Source organism: Motacilla alba, chromosome 7 (genome assembly GCF_015832195.1).
Source record: "Motacilla alba alba isolate MOTALB_02 chromosome 7, Motacilla_alba_V1.0_pri, whole genome shotgun sequence".
Classification (NCBI taxonomy): domain Eukaryota; kingdom Metazoa; phylum Chordata; class Aves; order Passeriformes; family Motacillidae; genus Motacilla; species Motacilla alba.
In genome coordinates, this window is record NC_052022.1 from 27,880,170 (window position 1) to 27,898,025 (window position 17,856).

A 17,856-nucleotide genomic window follows, 5' to 3' on the forward strand; every position below is an offset into this window, starting at 1 on the left:
TTCACCCATTCACAGGCTTTGCATGTCAAGGCTAACAGAGCTCCTGCAGTACATCCTTTGGAAAACCATCTAAATAACTGCACCCCAAGCAAGATTTCCTTGCAGGTGTGCTTCATGTCAACTGACTTACAAATCATTTAAATTCAATTAGTAAAAGAAAATCTTCAAATTACTTGCTTTATCCTGGGAAAGCATAAGAAGGCTAATGGATCTTAGCTCTGTGTGGACAGCCCTGCCTTCAAGCAGCATCCTTTTAGTAATTCTTCCCTCTGGACCTCACTTCTCCATTTGTAACTTGAATACAGCACTGCCCCAGAAAGAGGGAGCCACAAACATTTGTTAGGCTGCAGGTGGCAACGCCAGCAAAGCTTTTAGTGGGGTCAGTCCCCCAAGGCTGCTGCTGATCACTGTGCATTGGGCTGAGCCTGCACATTTACAAAAAACAACAATAAAAAACCAGTCACACAAGAACCAGTCTGGGAGAGCAGCAGGACCCTGAGGCACACAGAACCCACACCGAAACAGGCTATGAAGCAGAGGTCTGGTGGAACACATGTTCAAAGGAAGCAGCACTGGGGTGAGGTAAAGGACAAAGTCACAGGCAATTATACCTCTGACACCTCTTAATTTTGAGTGCTCTATCTCGCCACATTTAAAGTGTTAGATAAAAATTTGCCTGGGTAACATTTGCAACAAGCTAATTGGCAAATGAGCACAGGGAGGGATCTCTTTCTCTTAGTCCTTTCCTCTCTCTAAATCCCACGGCTTCCAAGAAGCACTTCTTATCTCTCCAGTTGCCTTCTCAATCAGAAATTTTAAGGGTAATAGAGCAAACAAAAATGAAAATACAAGAAGATGCAGCAGCAAACTGAACACACTTGAATTTTTTTTTTTCCAGGGGGAAGGAAGGAGAGGGGAACTGCATGAAACTCTGAAAATCAGTGTGGTGGCATGGTACTGCATGGTATTTTCCATACACATCTCCTGCTCACAAAGACTCCAGTGCCCAGGCAAATGTCATGGGTTCTTCTCTCTGCACAGATCAAACTTAGCAGAAAGATGTTGCTGAGAGTCTGCACAGGTTAGTGCTAAGTATTGCTCTTAAATTTTACCCTCTAGAGACGCTCCTGGTGCTGCATTTCCTTGTTACTGTCCCTTTCCTTAACCCTCTGCACATGATGAAGGCTTTGGGCAGAGGAATTTTATGCTGTGTATGCAGATACACAGAACCCAAGGCATGTCCCAACGATGAGGCCCACGACCTCCAGCCAGATGTGGCCACTTGCCTCCTGTCCCTTTGCTACCACAACGCCAGCATGGCTAAAGAGCAGAGACTGGGTTCCATCCTGCTCTTGCACCACATGAAATCAATTAAATGCTACTGTTGAAACAGCTTCCAGTTTCTCCTAATTAAAAAGATGAATTAAAGTATTAACTACAAGACAGCAGTTTCATTCATTATTTACATTTAATAGAAGGAAATGGCTGTAGCCTGCATCACTTGCCAAATTCAAAAATGCCTACCAGAAACAATAGTATTTATAATTGTTGTGGTCCTGTGGGTATAGAAACCTCTTGCCTGCCCTGTGTTCAAAGGGAAAACTGAGCTAGAGAATGCACTCAGTAAAGGCACCATGCCTTCTCACCCCCCTCTTTTTAGTGCCTTTTTGGTTCATTTGACTAATTTAAATGCTGTCAGACAGTTCAGAGCTGCAGAGCAGATGGAGAAATAGCTTCTAAGGTGAAAGCTGAGTATTTTTGTCTGAGCCAACACCTGCATTGCTATTGGAAGATGAGCCTTCAGGAGGGTAGAGCATGCCAGAGAAAGACCAAAATGCTCACTTACATCCAGGTGAAAAATGCTGTATTAGTCACAAACTGTAAGTAAATTATGGCACATTATTTCCTATCTTCCACCCAGAACTGCTCACTATAAACGGATTACCTGCTTTCTGGCACTGAACAATCTTGTCATGAGTGGTGTCTGCCGTCTCAATAAGAACCCTGCTCTCTTGAATCATCTGTCAAAAAAAAAAAAAAAAGAAAAAAAATCAGCATTACTAGGGTTTCCTGCAACATCTAACACACTGAAAGTACAAAGGTTGAAACTGGAGAGGAGATTTGCTCTGAGAGAGATATGATAAATATTGAATCCTTCCTTCCTATGGGGGCCTCCCAGATCTGTATCAAGTTAATTATCAGTTGCTCTGAAAATGTTGTGCTCCAAAAGTTAATGGACAGTTGTTTTACATCCGTGAGACACCACTGCAAACAACAGGAAGGAAACACAAGTGATTTCAGAAGAAAACAGATTTAGCAGACAAACTTAATTCTATGTTCAACTAAGCCCTTTCTAACTGGTGTTTTCTTAAAAGGGGAAGTAAGTATAGTCCTTGACACAGGTGGTTATTAAAAATGTTACCAAGTGTTGAATAGAGCTGATTTCCAGAGGTATTTAGGCCTGTGCTGGATTTTAGGCTATGCAACAGTTCAGACACCTATAGTAGCTCTTGAGTTTCTCCTCTGAGAAACTGAGCCAAATCCTATCCTATCCTCAATATTTCTGTTGAAGTTTAACAGAAAAGACAACACAAAAAATCAAAACAAAACAAAAAAAAAAAAATCCACCTAAAACCAAACAAACCGAAAGCAGCAGTTTCAACAAGGCTACTCGCAAGTTTCAAGAGACCTCCCTACTCAGGCATCTTCCTAGAACAGCCCATTAACAGCAAACATATGAAGGGTTCTGACAAGTTTCCTGAGCCTCCCTACATGCAAAGACTATGCTCCTTTGATGGTAACAAGCCTCCGAAACCTCTCAGAAGCCCAGGCAAACAAGAATATTGTTCCATTGTTCTGTTTTGTGAAATTGCAAAAGGTGGTACATACATCTGTTAGGGAAGGCAAGAACATGCTGTTTAACAAACTGTGCCTGAGAATAATCTCACTGTCCTGGGATGTCCACCACAAACCTCAATCAAACTCAAACAGCACAAGAGCAGTGCCAATTAGAAATGAAGCAAACACAAGAGTGACTGCCTAATGTTACACCCTGAAATTAGAAAAATCACCTGAAAGCACCTGAAAGCTTTGCCAAAATACTACAACTGCTAAAAGCCTCCCTGCTTTCAAATACGCTAAATATGAAAAGCCAAGTAGTAGGTTTCAATGATTTTATTGGAAGACAGCATAACAGTAATAAATTAGCACTTGCAAATTAGCACATCTTACTGTTTTAATTAGACTCAAGGAATGAGAAACACTTCCACTTGTCACACCTAAACTTCCAAATTCTGGAGGAATTTAGATCCAAATTTTGCTCCTCATCTCATCTTTATTTCTAATTAAATGTACTAAGGCTGCATTTAACAAAAATACCTATGCCTTTCCTTTGATATAAAAAACAAAACATGGAAAACAAAATCCTTTATCAGCTTCACAGGCAGAGTGAAAAAAGCCTGATATACCTAGAGAGTGCAAATTTGTTTTTTAACAGAACATGCCCCATGGATATGCCTCAGATTTAAATTACTTTTGATAGTGTCCTTTGCCTTTCATTCTTATTACTTACTTGTTCATGCATCACATTGATTTTTTTGCTCTTTGATATTTTCACTCATCATCTAGAAAGAAATGACAATTTCTACCCACTCTCTGGCTTTTCTGTACCACAGCACATTATCCTTTTGTGCTGAAGGAGCCATTCAGCTGACAACTACAAATCCCAAAGGCTGCCCTGAGCAGTGAACACAGTATGAGTCCCAAAAATCCTGCAAGTCACTGGAGAGGCAGCCAGAGGCCACATGCGCACCTCTTGCACATGCAGAGCTGGGGCTCATCAGGCAGTGCCTGCACTGCCCAGTCCAGCCAAGAGATCCCAGCATCTCCATGGCTCCTGCACTCCATGCAGCCATCACCCTGGGCTCGGGTCCCCACGGGGTCTGTGCCTGCGCTTCCTACCCAGCAGCAAGGTTTGCCCCGTGAGGTCAGCTGCAGCCAAGCTGGTACAGGACACCCCACGTGTCAGACTCTCCTGCGCTCAGATCCCTCAAGCAGAATGTGACTTGTGAGGTTTTTATAAATACACAGGCATACATACACACATACATACCTATCTATACATAGATAGAGAGACAGAGAGAGAAAGAGAGAGAGAGAGAGAGAGAAAGAGCACCACAGGAAATTATCCCACCACGCACATAAAAAGCAGGCTCGAGAATCATGCAACTACTGGGCCTACTCCCAGGAGTTTCTGGTATGCCTGTTTAAGGATTCTCAGACATGAAGGTATTATATTCATTTTTTAAGAGCAAAGTAGCACTAGGATGTCAATATTCCCTCACTGCAGAGTAGGTAGAGCAACCCTCTACTCCTTTGATGCTAACATCAAAGTCTCACTACTTTCAGCTCAGCAAGAACGAACAATTAAAAATAGATCATGTAGCAGAATTTAACCTGTTCCCATCTTCCTATCTGCAGTAATCTTGACGAAAATAAGCAGCTTTTGTCCCATGACAAATCCTGAAATGGTTTCAGACTTCCTCAGCTCAGTAACTAGGGTTAAAGGGCAACCTCAGTTCATCAGCTGGCATCCTCCCTCACACGTTCTTTTAGGAAATGATGCACTAGGCAGAAATAATGGGATCCAAGCCAGTTATGAGGTAAGACTGGTTGGCCTATGGCACCTTTACCACCTCTGACAACACAGTGTGCAGGACCCTATATCCCTACATGACAGGCCAGACTCTGCCCCCAACAAGAGCTGCATGTTCAGTTTCAGAGGGATAAGATCCTGCTTCCTAATGCTGCTGTAAAAGATAGCAAGAACAGATAGGGCAAGGACACAGCCAGGGTGTTCACTTGGAAGAACAGACTGTTTCAAACAGACAAGAGTTTAACAGGCAAGTAACTGCTATCCAAGAATAAACTTACAGCATAGGGTCATGGCATCTAGATACACTTCTTGGTTTTTGTCACTAGTTTTGAAATGAGTCCATGATTTCCCAGTTTGAATCATTCCCTGCTTTTCCAGCTGCCATCATGTTTAAAAACCTGCTGAAGGATGTCACCTACTTCTTCTAGAAGTGACAAGAACCAGAAACCCTAAAAACACAACATGAAAGGCCATGAGATTTTCTGCTGGGAAGGCAACCCCATAAATCACAGGACAGCCTGAGATTTTTCAAGCCCACTTTTGCCAGTAATATATCAAAACCCACCAGCCTATCTCAAAAGTGAAGAGTGAGCTTTCTGATGTTTGCAGCACAAATTTCCATGCATCTTTCCTCTGCTCAAATCCACACTGAGCAGCCCTCCAGGCAGCTGTGTAGTCCCAGCCATCTGGCTGGAGCCCATCAGGATGCTGTTTAATGTCAGCTCCCAATTGGCAGCTCACTTCCATGAGTGACTCTCACAGAGCAAGAGATGTCCCACTCCCTCAGGACTCCTGTGTTCCACCAGAGTGTGTTAACTCCTGAATGCTGAGCATCCAAGTGACATTTACTGAAAAGCAACCTTTAGAGGATGGATGTTGGTATCTGGGTCCACTCGGAGGGAAGAAATTTTTATCAGCTGCTGAAGCTGGCAGGTTTTCTTGGGACAGCTTGCATCTTCTATGGCAGAAAGAAGGTGATAAACTTTACTGATTGATGTGTTTAACATAACCGGAGGGTTAAGGGGGAAGTCAGACAAAAACAAGAATGAAAGCACACAAAACCTGATTCTGGTATAGAGAAGAAGTATAAACTTGATTCATCTCAATCCACCTGAAGCTCTCTGTAACAATCATGGTGGATTCTCAAAAACAGCATAGGAAGCAGGAGCTGGCACAAACCCAGGAGTTCTCTCCTTATCCGGTATATGAGACCCAGGAAGTGAAACAGACCAAGGGTTGAAAACATAACTGACCTATCTCACTTTACTGTCTAAGAATAGCATCGAATATAAAATTTTAAATCCCAGTGCTTCACACAAAGAACAATGCTTTACTTTGTCACTTCTGTTAAATTACATAAATTTTAAGTGAAATTTAAAGTATCTTAGTACCGAGGGCATTATATTACTCACATGAAATTAGCAGGGTTATTTATTGCCTGTACTAAGGGCAGTTTAATCACAGGATCAGTACAAACTGAACAAAAGAATGTTCTTTTTACTTTAATGAACTCTTGTGCTAAAGACCAATTTCTTCTTTTCATTGTGAATTATTCTATAAATTGAAAAGGAGAGAGGAAATTAACCCAGCAGTCTCACCAAAAGAAGACCAAAAAAAAAGAGAGGAAAAGCTCCTGGTGGCAAATTAAAGAACTGCTCCTGCTGGAAAGATAAATGAGAAAAAATGGACAGTTCAAGGAAACTCATAAATATTCCAAAGTTTAAAACAGAAATTGACTGAACATCAGACTAAAAGGAAGCTTTCTCTTAGGTGCATCCTCATGGCCATTGTCCCAATCTTCTAGGACTTTCATTGGCAACGAAGAGGTTTGCCTGGTTCCAAAAAAAACCCACAAAAAACCCTCAAAAACAAACCACCATCAATCAAAAATAAAAGAGGTTACAAAAACACAGCCAATTCAAAAAACAGCTGAAGAGAAAACTGAGCTCGTGAAAATTTGAAGAGAACTCCCTTTAGCATTGAATATTTCCTGTACATGTCTGGGACAAGAAACAACCAAGCCATCAACTGTGTGTCAGCAAGTTTTGCAAGAAAAGAAAGATGGGTATGCAGTGCCAGGACATGGTAAAGAATGCTGCTGGCCACCATTCTGTCCCTCACCTTGTCTCTGTCCCAGTATAGTTCAAGACAGACTTCGGTATCCAAGTCTTTTCCTGCAACAGCCCAGCATGAGAAACAGCTATAAAGGATGGTTACATGAGCTGGAAACATCTGAAATAACTTATTGACACAAACTAGAGAAGAAACTGCATAAAATTCACCTTAAATTCCAACTTGATGTTTTCAGTTAGAAATATTTCTGGGAAAATATGGAATCATTGCTGCAGGATGTGAACTGTGCATGAAGACCAGTGCTCTACAGAACAACAGGAGCAATGGAAGAAAAGAGAGAGGTCAATTTTCAATATGTTTATGCTAAAACAGTGTAATTGAAGTACCCAGCTGGAACTTCCTTCTCTAAGGGAATTCTGATTTGACTCTTTTCTGGTTCTGTTTTAGAAGTGACTAATGGACATGGGCAATCAGAGCAAGAAACTTTAAGAGCAGTGGGTGAGATAATTGTATGAAGCAGAGAAAGAAACAGGACTTTCCTTAATAAGAAGGGGAAAAAGAAACTAACTTTCCCAGTCTGTGTCCAATTTTGGATGGAAAATGCTTTAAAACAAATACAAATTCAAGACAATGTTCATGTGCTGGGCTGTGTTTGACGTCAGTGAGTTATGACACTTCTTTGGCAGTGGATGGTCTGCTCTGCAATATCCCTTGTCTTCAGCTGCTTAGAGAATTGTGAAAAATGCTCCTCTGGGGATGACTCTATCCCAGCTGAGGTATGAATTTCAGTGAAAAATCTCACAAAAATCTACTTAGTCATTTTGCATTTACATAATAACTGGGAAAAAGGACTTTCTTTTTGGGAATGTAGTCATGCCTCACCAAGACAAACCCAAAAAGACTGAATATGAAAGAACAGCAGACAAAGAGCAGTTCACCTGACACAAACTCTGCTACCATGCATGGACCAATACCCACGTCACCAAAACCACTGCCATTAAAATACCTCTTCTTATTTCCCAGCAACCTCACACCTCCTCTCAAAAACCCCCAATCTATCTCCATGTTGGCCAAGATGTTCTTAACTACCCTGCATCTCTTAGCAGTACTTGCAGCCATCCTGTCCTTCCATAACTGTCTGCTTCAAGATAGCAAGATAAGGCTTGAATACAGAGAAAAACATGAATGTCAATGTGAGTTTATATAACAAATAGCTTCATTGTTCAATCTTTTTTACACTTCTTGTTTGAAAACACATAAAGATAACTTGGATGTCTCATTTTTCTTAGAAAAATTTCTATATGCACATGACCCAGGAGACTGGGTAAAACCAAGAACATTTATTATCACTAGTTTATTGCTTTTGACTTTCAAATTATTCAGTCATTTGATCTTGGAGGAAAATAATGTTTAACCAATAACTGAAATGCAAAGTGCACAAGCATCCCTGAGTTCATGCATGCTTGTATCAGCACATGAATATATCATGCAGACACAGTAACCACAATCTGTTTCCAAACAATTCTCAACCAAAAAAAACTCCTAACTTCACAGGATAACTGTTTGCAATGAATAATTCAACCATCTGTCAGGTCCAGCTGGGCCCCATCCCTTCTCTTCACATGGAGTAACTCCTTTCTAGGTGTGATCAAAGTACACCAGCATTAATTTGACAGGTTGTGAGGCACACGGCACATGCTGCCCACCTGAACAACCTCCAAGGGGGAGCACACAGGTAGAGGCAGAGTGAGAACCCTTCCTCATGGGAAAGGAAAGCTCTGAAGAACAACTCTAAAAGTGGCAGGGTACACTATCCTAGGATGTGCGTGTGGGAAGCAACGACAGCATGACCAGAATCCATTCAGCACGCTCTATGTATGGAATCAACTAAAGCTGTAAATTAAAATTAGCCATTCTACACTGTATTTCTGATCACTGACACGCTTTTCAAAATGGCTGTGTATTGTTAACGGTCCACCTTATTTTCCTAATTCTGGCAAATCCTATTCCCTCCTCTCCTCTGCAGAAACTCCTATACAACCCAGTATTATCAATGAAGCTTCTTCATACATGAGACATGGCCAACAGTACAGCTCCACTAAACCACTGCAATGCCTCCATAAAATGAGGGAAACACAGTCCTGAAAAACTGTTCCGGTTCCTTAAACAAAGCCTATCAAATTTTATTCTAATAAGGTCTCTCTCGAAAGGAAATATTTAATGCAGAACACAATGGCAAAATTAATTGCCCAGGAAAAAACAAACAAACTGCACAAACGGGTCTTTGTCTATCTCACAGCTGACAAAGGCCAAGCAGGAGGGAACAGACAGTTAATTGTTTTCCAGAACATTGTGGCAGGTTCCTGAGCACTTGCACCTCCATTTCCCTGGACCCTCAGCCCTGTTCATGCCCTATTAAGCACCCAGGCAGAGTCTATACTTTCTATGGTAAAATAAAAAGGTATATTCAGTTCACAATTTTCTGTAAGGGGGAAAAATTCTAACGCATTGGGGCTGTTTTTATCAGAAATTATTTTCAAAGCAGGCTTTTCAAAGAATGTGGCACATGTAGTGTTTTCAGAGGTGGTGAGGAAGCATTTGCCCAGCACTCAAGCTCCCTGTGCTGTGGGGCCCAGTGAGTGACGCAGACCTGCAGTCACACTATGAGATATAGGGTCAGTCAAACTTTTTCCATTTTACTGTAAAAGGAGTTAAGAAGTATAGCTTGTTCATACAAGAGACAGGCCAATATAAACAGATTTTATTTTACGCATTTAAAAATGTTTTTAGGCCTTTTCATTCGGAAAGAGCTTTGAAGTGGAGAGACATGCAGCAAGGACTTGTGCATCCAGTTCCTTGAAGCCATATTATCAACAATATAAAAGGCTGAACTGTAGCATATCTTGAATTAAAATCAATAAATAAGCTAAAATATTTTATATTGCTTTCCACCAACATCTCCTTGTGTTCTCATTTGCAGAAGAAGATATTAAAAAGAAATACTCACTGGATTATATGAAGTCATTATATAGCAAGGAGAAGCCCCTTGTCAACACTGAAAATGCAAACCCCTTCTCAGACTGTGATTTCAAATATCAAGATTGATAGAGACAGTTCATTTATTCAAACACAGAAAAGGCTACATAGATTTCAATATTCTGCTGCTGGCATTGTCTCAATAGGCAAATATCCAAAATGTAGCAAAACCACTTATTAAATCCATCTTTCTTTTTCAGAAGTGAATAGTTTTGAAAAAGTAAGAGGCAGTCACAGCCAAAGTGGGTAAAAAAAAAGTATCATGTTCTCCTTACAGAATTACATCTCAAATCAATCCTTGTGTAGGCAAGGCATAACTCCCTTCTTCTCTGATTTTGAACTGTTTGCACGCTCTCTTGACATTCAAGTTACATCTTCCCCCATCGGAGACAAATGTGAGAAGAACCATTATTTAAAACAGTTGTACAAGTGTTTCTGCCTACATCCAAAAGAGGCTTTTCACCTATTTAAATTGAAAAACTGTTTCCAAAGTACAAGGAGGCCTTGAAAAGTCCCATGTGTACTCTTCAGTATATAATTACAAAGATAAGAGATGACACGTTCGTTTTGGTAAAACTCCATTAAGCAGGCCTCCAAAGACAGAAAAATCTCTTATTTATGTGGTATTTGCTCTTTCACAAAGACATGAGACCATGTAGCAAATCTACTCCAGAAAGATTCCATCTAAAATAAGGCCATCAACTGGATTTGCAAATCCTTGTTCTGGTATTGTTACAGCTGGCATTTTATTACCATAACTTAATCATTTCCAAGTACTAGAAACTATTCTGGAAGGAACCCAGGGGTTATTTCAGAGTACTTTTAGTATTTCTGTTTTAATCAACATCAGTGTCTTCTCACACCCCACAAGCGGATTTTCCCTTGAATAGTGTGTTACAAAGAAAAAAAATGAGATGGGAAGGAGGTGGGCATTTGGCACATTGAATAGCTGGTCAGAGCTGTGACCACTCTTTGCAACACATCAGGGTCTCTGGAAGCAATTTGATACTCCCAGCATTATTCACCATTTCATTCCTTATGAACACAAGCTGCAGATAAACCTGCTGTCCTCTGAACATGAGTCGTGATTCAGCCTGACTGCCACAGTGCACTATTTCAGTCAGGCCTGGCAGAACTGTGCATCTTGCTATCGGTTGCTGCAGACTGCCAAAAAGGTTGGGAAGCAGCGGGGCACCCCCACGGCCCAAGAGGCACAATGTGACAGCAACTTCTGCTGCTGGAAGTCACGCACAGCTGTTGCTCAGTCACCCACAGCAGTGACATATGTCATACAACAAGCAGCAGCACTCATCTGGAATGATTCTAGCTCATGTCTCTACATTAGTGCAAGCATTCCTGTACCACACTGACCTCTCCTTCCCCGTGCAAGAACATGGGCATTTTAACCTTCCCGTCCAACGCTGCCATGCCCTCCCCAAGAGCAACACTTCATCTGACAGGGTCAGGGGCAGTACTTAACCGTGCTGCTGCAAAGCGCAGGGAAAGGGAGGGCTCAGCTTTGCCTGGGAGCTCCCATGCTGCAGCTCCCCATCTACTGGCCTTGTGCTCTGCTGCAGGGAGGCCAGCGAAGGGCAGCACACAAATCTTGCTGCTTCCCAAGGACAAGGACTACCAGTGCCAGTACAGGCTGAATTGCCACTAGTTTTGTAAACAAAGTCCTCTTCGAATGCCAACCTGTGCTAGCCACAACGGTGTTTAAAAAAGGAAACAATAACAAAAAGCCCAGTGTGGCATTGTGGTGACCGAAGGCCAACTTGCAGAGCCCGAGTCATTTGAAGAGCCTTGTTTGTTTAACTGGAACATTTGGGCATGTGAGAGCCAGCGGGCACAGCCTGCCCCATTCACCACAGTGGGGAAAGGCAGAGGTAGCAGGGCTGAAGTGCTTACCAGGTCATACGCTGCCAGGACCTTTTTCTGCACATCAGGCACGGTCCCCAGAGGCTCCAGGTAAGGAAAGGTGTCCTTCATGCAGAGGGCCACCGAGGGCACGTTGTCGCTGCTGACGAGGCGCGAGGACAGGGTCAGGATGCACTGCTTGAGGCTGGCCATGGGCGGCAGCCCACACAGCTCCTTCACCGACACCATGGCGTTCTGGGCAAGGGACACAAACACTTCAGCACGTGTGGCCACTCACCACTCAGTCCCCCCTGCCTTCCATCACCTTGACAGCCCTTTCTTCTTCTCCTCTCTGATGGGAGGCAGTGCTATCCCGCTGCTCACCATCCGCAGGCCCTCCATGGACCACAGGATTCCATCTCACACAGGAATTCCCTGCCAGCCCCATTCTCTTTCCCAAAGCCTACCGCCAGCTCCAGCTTTCTCCCAGGCTCAGGCATCCCAATTGCCATCTCTTCAGCTACTTTGCATTGCAAACCAGCCCTAACAGGGACAAGTTCTGGTCCCTAGCATCAGCCTGAAATCCCCATCAGCCTAAAATGCTATTTCTCTTCCCAACTGCTTAGACTCCAATTGCTTTTGATGCTGTAATCACTTTGTTCTCTCATCATTATCATCCTCCAGCAGGAACAAGTTTGACAGACCTTGTATTTCCCATGGGAAAGGCAAGCAGGAAAAACTCACTTTGTTTTCAGCCTTACATTATCATAACATAAAGAAATACACACACTCTTTCCCCTTCATAGGTCACACGTAAGAAAATCAATACCGGATATACAGGTCAAACAAAACTGACACACCAGGATTTATTTATTTATCAGTTCAGAGGATATACAGCTAACATGCCCCCATCATTTAGCTTCTTGAATTGTACAAGAAGTGACCAAGATGCACAAAACCCAAGCAAGATATTATAATAACCCATACTTTGCAAATGTTCCACCCACAACTTGCTGAAAAAAAACCAATAATCAGACAATGCCTAAGTTTTTCTCATTAATTAAATATGACAGCAGGCAGTTAAATCCAAAACTGTGTATTTACACAGCATTCCCCAGAACATGATCTTTTACTGAACTTGTGCTTGGAAGGCACATTAATAGTGTTTCTGAGTCAAATTCAGAGAATTTTAATTTATATAGTTCATATATAGTGCCTGACCTAGACAGAAGGTGGAGTCAGCAATTCAAAGTAGTTACTTTCAAGGCCTGAAGGAAAGAAAAGGCTGGGAAGAGTTTCCCATTCTTAAAAATATGCTGAGACAATTCCTTTGAGAGTGATTTAAAGCTTATGTCATTTTGTAAATTTTTCCAGCTGTCAACATTTCATTTGCTTTAGACTCCATCCAGAAGAATGGGGTCAAGGAAATGCTACATGTTTTTCTCCTGTTTTCAAGAGAAGAAAAATGAACTGTTTCTGTATCTTTACCAAGGAGATAGCTACAGCTGATTCCAGCTATTTATTATGGAAAACTCATTGCTTAATGCAACTCAGTTTTGTTTCTAGGCAGTGCCTGAAGCTCAGAATTGAGCTGTCCTTCAATCAACCCCCAGTCGCTCCCACCACAGAAGAGAGCACTGGGGATGTTCTTGTTTGGCTTTGCTGCCACTTCACATCCTGCCAGCCACCAAGGTCCAGCCCAAGCACTTGTGACAGTGCTGTGCACCTGGGCCCTGACGCTGCTGGCCACAGCAGGCTGTGCTGCGTGCAGCAGCACGGGCGCAGGGACAGAGTGCCTGCCAGGGGACCTTCTGAGCCAAGACACGGCGCTGGTGTCTGTGCCAGCCCTCAACCAGCGGAGACAAAACAGCTATTCAGCAGGGAGGAAACTGCAATCCAAGTGGCATTCACTGCCTATGTTGAACATCTGCAGCCCTGGGGCAAACAGTGGCAACACACACTCAGGAAAACATGCTGCTCTTTGCACAGTGGGTTTCTTTGGTGTACACAAGACCTTAATGACACATTCACTGACTGCTTCTTATATTTCATCAAAGAAAATTAAGAGCATAACTCTCACTCAATTAGCAAAACAAAAGCTTGTTGATGTTTTTTAGAACCAACGAGGAAACACAGTATTTGGGACCAGAGGCAGGGGACACAAATGTACCCTGAATTCTGCTTTCTCAGGAAAAAAAAAACAACCACTAAAACATGTTTGGAGAGGGCATACCGATTTTTAAAACATTTATGCCTAATCCTATGTTGCTTGTTAGTTAGCACCTGTAACTATCAGCCTGCCAACGTCCATTTAAAGGTTGACAAGAGCTGTGGGTCTGAAGTTTCACCAGCTTCCACCAGCATCAGTGAGCCTGCCCTAGCAGCAGCTCACACCAGGAATTTCACTTCCACATTCAGGACACACCAACATACCTGCATATTTTCTCTCATGTCAGTAGCCTCTCGCAATGGGTGCACTGCCAGCTTAAAGATGTCATCAATAATCTTGAGACCAGTGTTCCTCAGCATGGTGTACTCCCTTGCCTTCTTCCCTATCCTCACCGAGAGGCTACGCTTCTGTGCCTTCCCACCTCCACTTCGGTTGGTTATTGCAATGTGAACAAACAGGGTAACGTGCTCCATGATATCACCAACAAAAGAGCGCAGTGGGATGTGCCTGTACCCGGGCTGTAAGCACTCCAGTGGGATAGTGTACTGTCCTATGAACTCATCCCCAATGTAGTCATCATCCAAAACAACAAAGCGGATCATGGCCAGCTCCGGTAGATTGATCTGGAATTCAAAGCTTTCATCAAAAATAGGGTTATCACTGTTCTGCTGCACAGTTTTAGTTCTTTGTTCGGTGCAGTCTGCAGGAATCCCATGTATTTCTATGCAGACATAGGGGTCTATGACATCCCCTTTTGCACACGCACCCTTGGGCTTTGGAAAATTCTGCCCACTGATAATTTTGACATGTAGGACCTGCGGGGAGACCCCAGGAACAATACCCTTGGTATTTGCGCTGAAGTAAGACACTTCGTCACGCATCACTGAAGGCCTGAGAACGTACCCGCATCCCCCGTTCTGTAGAAACCAACCAGTGTGTAGGTCCATCATGGGCCCTGGGGTCTGATAGTTCATTGCCACTATCTGGCAACCACAGTTCCAAAAATCTTGAGGATTTAAGTTACTGGAGTCTATCCTCATAGCACTCGGGTATACCCTGGACAGAAACTTTTTGTTGTAGTTAACAAAATCTTCAGGGTATTCATTTGCAATCCGACTGGCTTCTGCTTCACTGAAGGAGCACATTTCCCAATAATTTTGAGATTTCATGGATGTCTCAAAATCTTTGTATTGGATAGATTTGCATAGGGACACCAAGTCAGACAACTCCTTGCAGAGCCAGATCAGCTTTGGTTCCCTCGAGAAGTCCTCTGATAGTCTTCGGGATATTTCAGCCTCTTCATCTTCATCTGTGACCTCTCCTTCTAATACATCCTGGTTGCAGGGCAGTTTCTTCCCCTTCACAATGATCTTCATTTTCAGTTTCTCAGGTGATGGGAGGTAGGCTTCTGAGGATAAAGGTGCCTCTGTGTACAGTTTGTTTCCAAAGATTCTTTTCATGTGTTGCACCACCACCTTCTGCTGCTGTACAGAGCAGTGGTTCCCCAAGCACAGAATAAGAGGGTATTCTGAGGCAAAGAAGGCCAATTTGTTTATTACTTCGATGACATTTCGAAAGGCGAGTGGCGATGTCATGTTGTTGCGGTTACAAATAATGGGTTCATTATCTGGGCCGTCACAGACGTCCAGCTCGATACTGCGGCAGCTCATCTTTAAAGCTCTGACATAACCATTGATATCAGCCGGCCCTCTGAGCTGGTCTTCTATTAGGTAGGTATTGTGGGATGCATTGATGTAGTAATGTGACAAAGGCTGTGTCATGTCTTGGACAATTTTTTTGTGCTCTGGGTCAAAAATATCACATTCTGAGGACAATAGGTATTGAGTAAATCCATCAATGGCAAGAAAACCTTTCAACCGTCCTTCTTCAGAAAGCTCATACCTGCGTATAATATCTAGACACATTTCTTCTGTTATGTGGGTCACTCCTTGCTCAGCCTCTAAAAACAGCATGAGGTCATTGGCATCCAGGTACTCTTTGTTTTTGGATATCTGCACAAGTAAGAAATACACTTCAGGTCTTGTGCAAAGTTCACTGAATGCTTCACAAAACTCTTCTTTTGTTACTCGCGTTGTCAGTTTCTCTTTGCTCTTCTGAATTTCCTTAAATTTTAATCTAATCTTTGATTCCTTTAAGGTGGGGTTAAGCTTCTTTATTAGCTCCACAGCTGTATCTTCTAACATTATGCCATTGCCATCAACATCTGCTGCTTCGAATACAGCTTTTAACCAGGCAAACCGTGGGGTATTATGGCTGTTTTCCATCAAGTCCAGGGGTTGTTTGCTACGAGAAACTAAGTACCTTAATCCCGATACCCAAATATTGGCCACATCAGCGGAATTGGCAACCAAGTCAAGGGACTCATAGTTCTCACCGTGAATTACTGACAGTGCACAGTCCTCAGAAATCTGATCTGCAAGTCCATTATTCCTGAATGTCTCTGTGTTCTTCCCCAGTCTGATTTCTTTTATAGCAGAAATATCAAGCTTGGCTTTGTCCAGATCCTTCTTGGAAGGCTCCCAGCGAAGAGCCTGCAGGTCAGGATCCAGAGTAAAAAAACGGTTATAAATCCGGGAATTTGGACGAACTTTCTTCAATTCACACCCAGCCTGCATAAAGCTGATACAGTCGCTGGCACTGCTTATTTTCTTCTCTGATGGCATGCTGCTGAAGGACACTGTTTTCTTTCTTCCACATTTTTGGTTTGAAGGATCCTGTGGAATAATCACATTTTAAAAAAATTAGCAGATTTTCTTTGGCCATTCCACAAGTACATAAATAATGGAAAAGGTACATTTATGTAAAGATAATTAATGTTCTTCTGAACCTCAAAACACAACATCTTATCCCTTCCCGCGATTCAGTTCCCTACTGAGCTATAAAATATACTGAGCTATAAAGCGACTTGATTGACTGTGGCATTAGAGATAGCAAGTTTTCATGAGTGACATTTGCAGCCATTAAACTGTCTTCCAGATCTCAGCAACTTGCTACAGCTGTGAGGAGGCAGTATCCAGTTGTGTATGTTATGTTCAGTTTCAAAGCAGATACATCACACTCTCTAGTCTCCCCACTTGTTTGGAAAAGTAGTTATTCTGGTCATTTCTGTGTACAACAACTACAAAGCACTGCAGGAAAATGGACAGCAGACAAGAAATCCAAAGCCTTTGCCTTTAGGATATATATTCTAACTCCTCTTGAGAAAATACTCAGCATGTGATTGTCTTTTCAGTATCAACTACTCGTAAACCCAGCTGCCTACAAAGCTGTCTGTAATGTTAGTGCAGCAACTAAACTTGAACCTTTCCCTGCATATTATCAATTCAAAACATTTCACAATAATGATGAAGTATAAATCATTCTTTTCTCAGCATGATTTCCATCTGCCCCATTAGTATGTAAACTATCCAACAGCTACCAAAAATATTTTTAAAACATCACTTAAGACTGCAATTAATTGTGAAAGACTTGTTAAAATTGCTTTCCCTCCTACCGCCCTAGCCGCTAGCAATACTTCCTTAGTTCTGTCTTCTGTTTTTGAAGGGACCTCAGCTGCCTGAATTTTGAATGGAAAAGGAGCCCCAAGGCAAGGAAATATTGTTGCTGGGCCTAAGCACTCAGCCCTCCACCCTGCTGCCTCAGGCCCAGACACCAGACGTGCACCAGGCACCACCTTCCCAACAGCCCCTGGGGATCTGCTTTGAGATGCCAAAACCCCTGACACCCAAACCCTCTGCAGCCTGGACTTCCCTTCCCTGCCCCAGCAGCTGGCTGCTCTCAGCTGCAGTTTATCTGCTGTGTCATTCAACCTGCTCAGGCAACACCCCTCTGCAAATCCTAAGAATAAGCTCTAGCAGGGCCCTCCATCCACCCATCTCTGTCCTTTGATGCTCTGCACCACCTGAGCAGGACCTTGTGTAGCTCCCCAAGCCACAGAGCATCAGTCCTGGTGCTCCCAAGGATGTCTCCACTCTTCATTTGCATGTCTGCATAGACACTTTCAGCAAATTAGTCGGTATGAATGTTTCTACAAAATTGCTGTTGT

General features: G+C 42.8%; 1 protein-coding gene across 5 annotated transcripts in view; it reads right to left on the minus strand.

Moving 5' to 3' along the window:
- PLCL1 (phospholipase C like 1 (inactive)) overlaps window positions 1-17,856 on the minus strand; it is a 182,858-nt gene that overhangs the window by 24,424 nt on the left and 140,578 nt on the right. For all 5 annotated transcript variants that reach the window (XM_038142580.1, XM_038142581.1, XM_038142583.1 and 2 more), the window contains exons 2-4: window positions 14,054-16,525; window positions 11,672-11,875; window positions 1,946-2,021 (exon numbers count right to left, since the gene is read on the minus strand). In XM_038142580.1, coding sequence (XP_037998508.1) covers window positions 1,946-2,021; window positions 11,672-11,875; window positions 14,054-16,525 — 2,752 coding nt within the window. The remainder of the gene's footprint in view (window positions 1-1,945; window positions 2,022-11,671; window positions 11,876-14,053; window positions 16,526-17,856) is intronic.